The sequence below is a fragment of the Fukomys damarensis genome, unplaced genomic scaffold, assembly GCF_012274545.1.
Source record: "Fukomys damarensis isolate Sample0158 unplaced genomic scaffold, DMR_v1.0_HiC HiC_scaffold_5, whole genome shotgun sequence".
Classification (NCBI taxonomy): Eukaryota; Metazoa; Chordata; class Mammalia; order Rodentia; family Bathyergidae; genus Fukomys; species Fukomys damarensis.
In genome coordinates this window covers 15,534,775-15,539,170 of record NW_022900917.1, presented here as the reverse complement: position 1 = coordinate 15,539,170, position 4,396 = coordinate 15,534,775, and the positions used below count along the sequence as shown (strand labels likewise).

The 4,396-nt window shown below is 41.4% G+C and overlaps 1 protein-coding gene and 1 pseudogene across 1 annotated transcript in view; both read right to left on the bottom strand.

The window, feature by feature from the left end:
- Fbxo43 (F-box protein 43) overlaps positions 1 to 2,800 on the bottom strand; it is a 13,340-nt gene extending 10,540 nt beyond the window's left edge. Inside the window, exon 1 of the mRNA XM_010619550.1 lies at positions 2,419 to 2,800. Coding sequence (XP_010617852.1) covers positions 2,419 to 2,509 — 91 coding nt within the window. The 5' untranslated portion in view covers positions 2,510 to 2,800. The remainder of the gene's footprint in view (positions 1 to 2,418) is intronic.
- A 346-nt stretch (positions 2,801 to 3,146) lies between these two features.
- The window catches only part of LOC104859075, a 3,474-nt pseudogene continuing 2,224 nt past the window's right edge, over positions 3,147 to 4,396 (bottom strand).

The following is a 4,396-nucleotide window of genomic DNA, read 5'->3' as shown; positions in this document are numbered from 1 at the left end:
CCCCTTCCTCCCACGCAGCAACGCCCCGCTCCTTCTTCCTGTCCCGCCGCCCGCTTTGCTCCTCCCGCTCCGCTGCGCCCCCCGCTGGCCACCCGCAGGCCAAGCCTTCTGAGGCGTTGGAGCAGCTCCAGTCTCTAGGGCTCCTTTGCATCTCACAGGGCCTGAACAAGTGTCTTCCTGTCTCTGTGCTCACTTTGGGCATCACTGTTTCCAAAGCGCTGATGTCCTGAAGAGGATACCTTCAGAAAGAATGCAGGAGCCACTGGCTAGAAATGTAGCACAGTGGTAGAACGCTTGCCCGTCTTGCCCGAAGTCCTGGGGTTGATCCCTAGCACGGATTGGTGATATTTGGGTGAGGGTTGATAAACAGGAGGATGTTCACTAAAAAATGTTTCGCCAAGCAAGTTAGCGTAAAAACAGGTAGATTAAGTGTACAGACACTGGATAAGAAAGAAAAAGTATGAAGGATTTGTTTACGCTATCACCGCCACTCTGATATTTCTCCATCTGGGTGTCCATCTGAGTGTCCTCCTAAATGTAATATATCCAAAATGAAACAAATATGAAGCTCAAACTGTGTGCCAATTACTGGACTAGGTACTGGAAACATGAAGATGCCTAAGGCTTAATCACTGTGTTAACAGGCGCAGTACAAGTGCTACAATAGAACAACAGTGTCACAAAGAAAAGAGGGACCAACTAATCCTGCTAAAGAAGAGTGTGCAGCACCAACTTCCTAATGATCATATTGTGAAGTGGTGTGCGTGTGCGTGTGCGTGTGCGTGTGTGGTGGTGGTGGTGGTGGTACTAGGGATTGAACGCAAGGCCTTGAGTAAGTACTTTGCCACTGAGATAAACACCTCAGCCCTTTGTAATTGTTTTTTTGTTGTTGTTGTTGTTTTTGTTTTTGTTTAGACAGGGTCTTGCTAAATTTTCCAGACTGACTTTGAACTTGCAATCCTCCTACCTCAGCCTTCCCAGTAGCCAGGAGAATAGGTATGTGCCACCACACCTTGCAGGAGGTAGATTTTGTTGGACAGTTAGCAGTTTAAAAGACAGATAACAGGAAATTCCAAACCCAGAATTGGCCGAGAGGAGGAAATCGAGCATTGGGTACATTAGAAATACTGTAAATAATTTATTATTATTATTACTAAAACTACTGGCTCTCACTGATGGGGATAAAGGATGTTGGATTGGGAATTTAGCACTTCGTGAACTCTTGTAGAAATTCTAGATCTCCCTGCTGTAACTTGGCATTATTCCACCACTCTGTAAGATCCATTATTCTACATGTATTGATCCATTGTGATCTTCATAGATTGTTTTGTGCCAAAATCATCTTGATATTTGAAGTGGAGAGTTAGAATCCCAAATAGTTTTCAAACATGAAAGTTCTACTTTCAGGATCACTCCTTCACCTTTCTCTTATGATAGCACTGGTTTTAATCTAATATTTCCTGTAGAGAAGACTAGTGTGCTTCTTATGTTGGAATACTTCTCTTTGATTGACAGGAGAGACACTTCATAACTGGGCTGATGATCAAAATATTTATGTTCTGGTACCATGTGTGGAGGAAGCAGCCAGAAGCTGCTGTTTCTCCTGGAAATTTCTATTTAAAAAAATTTATTTTTGTACTGGGGATCAAACTCAGGACCTCACGCTTGTGAGGCAGGTGCATTGCCACTGAGATAACTCCCTGGCCCTATTTATTTTATTGTCTAGGGAGTGAACCTAGGGGCCTTGGACATGCTAGGCAAGCATTCTCCCACTGAGCTAGCCCTGGAAAAATTTTTTTTGACATTGAGGAAGACTGGAAAAATCAAGTTAAGTATCTCAAGATGTTTTGTGAAGATGCAACCACAATTTGAACTCCTGGAAATGAAAGGCGAGGCTCAAAGTTCTCCAGTTGCTGGGTGGAGAAGTGGAAACAATAGCCTCCTTATTAAGATAGGGAGGATGTAGTGCACACTGGGAGAAAGAAAGCCTGCCTCTTCCATTAGCTTTTTAAAAAATAACATTTAGTTACCATTTCATAAATGCTTACTTATAAAAAAATATTCAACACTACCCAGAGTAAAGACAGATCAAAATATGCTTTTAAATGGAGGCTGCATTTTTCTTATTGTCTAGATTAGAAAATACCCACCAGCTGGACTTTAAGTCAATTCTAAGAATTTTCAGCCTGAGTCAGTAAAGATCCCTTAAAACATGAAGATAACTCCAGCACGTACCTAAGTATTTTTTATAAAGAAGGTGTCAATGTCACTTCTCATGCCAAGCTAAAATTTTTCTGGTGAGCCTGTGTGCTCCAGTTTGATACCTTTTTTGAGTTTAAAGAGCTTTCTTAGTCCTAATTTTTCTATCATGTATCTAATGGCCCTATTTAATTAAATATACCGCAGAATGCTCCTCACCTGAGAAGTGTAGTAGGTTCCACTGGTAGAGTCTGCTGAATTGGACCCAGATCTTCCCCAACATATGCACTACCCCAAGGTTTAACACCATACTTTGAATTCTGGATCTCTCTGATTTGCATCCTTCTGCATTAAAAGTCTTTAAGTTTCCAGGACAAGTTTTATTTATAAGGCCTTTGTTGTAAGTTGTCCTTCATTAGTTTTCAGTTAGCATTGTCACTGCGCATACTTATCTGGTTAACCACGTTTCTTGTTGTCAACCAAACATCTACTTGTGTTTAGCCCAACAAAGATTCTGGAACTCAAACTGAAGCTTAGTGGCAGTTTGCTGCACATGAAGCAATGAAGTGAGACCTCAGAGTGCACAGGTTGAGGTACAAGACTCGATACAAGGAAGGACTTTCTAAATTCTTCAGAATAAGTCACTCACACAGATGGCTTCTTATTTTGCCTCAAGTACTATCAACTCAAGATGACTAGATCCTATATTCAAATAAGTAGCATGAAAATCAATACCAAAAAGCAGAACCTATGCATGGGCTGCTTTCAGCACCACTTGAGAGTTTACGAAGCCACTATTCTCTAAGAAGATACAAAATATTTTTTCACAAGACATTTTTTCTATCCAGAACTTCATTTTATTCTCAAAAACAGAGATTACTAAATCTTGTTAAGGAGAGAGAGAGAGAGAAAAAAAAAGAGGGAAGGTTCATCTTTGATCATGCTGGAGTTGATTCTGAAAATGTAGAAGGAAAAAAAAAAGAGATTTGATTGCAGTGTGCCACAGTTTGGAACAGTGAATGGTACAGGAGTCAAGTGGGCTTTTTTATATAAAGTGGCAATTTCTCCTCTACGGATTCCTCCTTTCATAGAGAAATGGCTGTAGTTTCCAGTCATGGCAAGGGCTGAGCTGTGTTTCTTGCACCAAAAGTTCTGCTGACAGAGACCATGGAGCTGCTGTGGCCCTGCATGTTCCCCAGCTCCTTCTGTAGCCTGCATTCTTCTCCTCCTTCTCCGACAGCCTCTTCACAGTGTGTAGCTCTGGCTTCACATTTGATGTCATGACTGCATTTGCAGGACTGCCTGGCACCACCTCCATTCAGTCTCCTCCTTTATCTGCTGTCAGGGCCTTCAGCTGCCACCCCGGGTCTGAATTCTGCTTGCCCAGCTTGATCACATAACTCTCTAGCTCATTAATGAGCTGATTGTGTAATCTGACAGCCTGCTGCTGTTTCACCTGAGCTTCCAATTCAAATATGATTTCTTTTACATCTTTTATCTCTGCATCATTCTCTGATGTTTTCTCTTGCAGTTTTTGGCTGGTTCTGCTCAGCTGTTCTGCTTGATGATCACAGATCTCCTTCAGGTAAGAATAATCTTTCCATTTTAGCTAGCAGGCTTGAAATGTGTTTAATTTCACTATTTGCTTTTAACAATTCTTGCCTGAGTTCAGTGTAAGACAGTTCCAGCTGATCTTTCGCAGCTCGAGCTACTTTAAACATTTCCTGAAGTTCACAGTTCTCTGCTGTCTGTCCCCATAGTACTCCTGGTCTCCATGGCTTTTTGCTTCTCACCTTCCAAATGAGCCTTCAAGGCCTATTGTCTATCTTCAAGTCATCCAAGGTAACTACAGTCTTCCAGAGTTTTGGTCATCACATTATTGTTACACCATTCTAGTTTTAGACACTCATTTAACTTTTCATTTTCTCTTTACAGGGGCTTGATCACGTCCAGAGTTCCTTGGTTTTCTTCCTCAACCTTCCATAAGCTACGGGTCAGTTGCTACTGAATGTTGGACAGCTTCTCTCTTTCAAAGTGGCTCTTCTGAAGAATATCTGTGCACTTCTGTGCTAGCTCAAGGATTTTCCCTTTTTTGGCATTGGGCTCCTCATTCTTCCCTCACTCTTGTAGTAATTATCAGTTTCTCTCTCTCTCTCTCTCTTCTTTTTTTTTTTTTTTTTTTTTTTTTTTTTTTTTT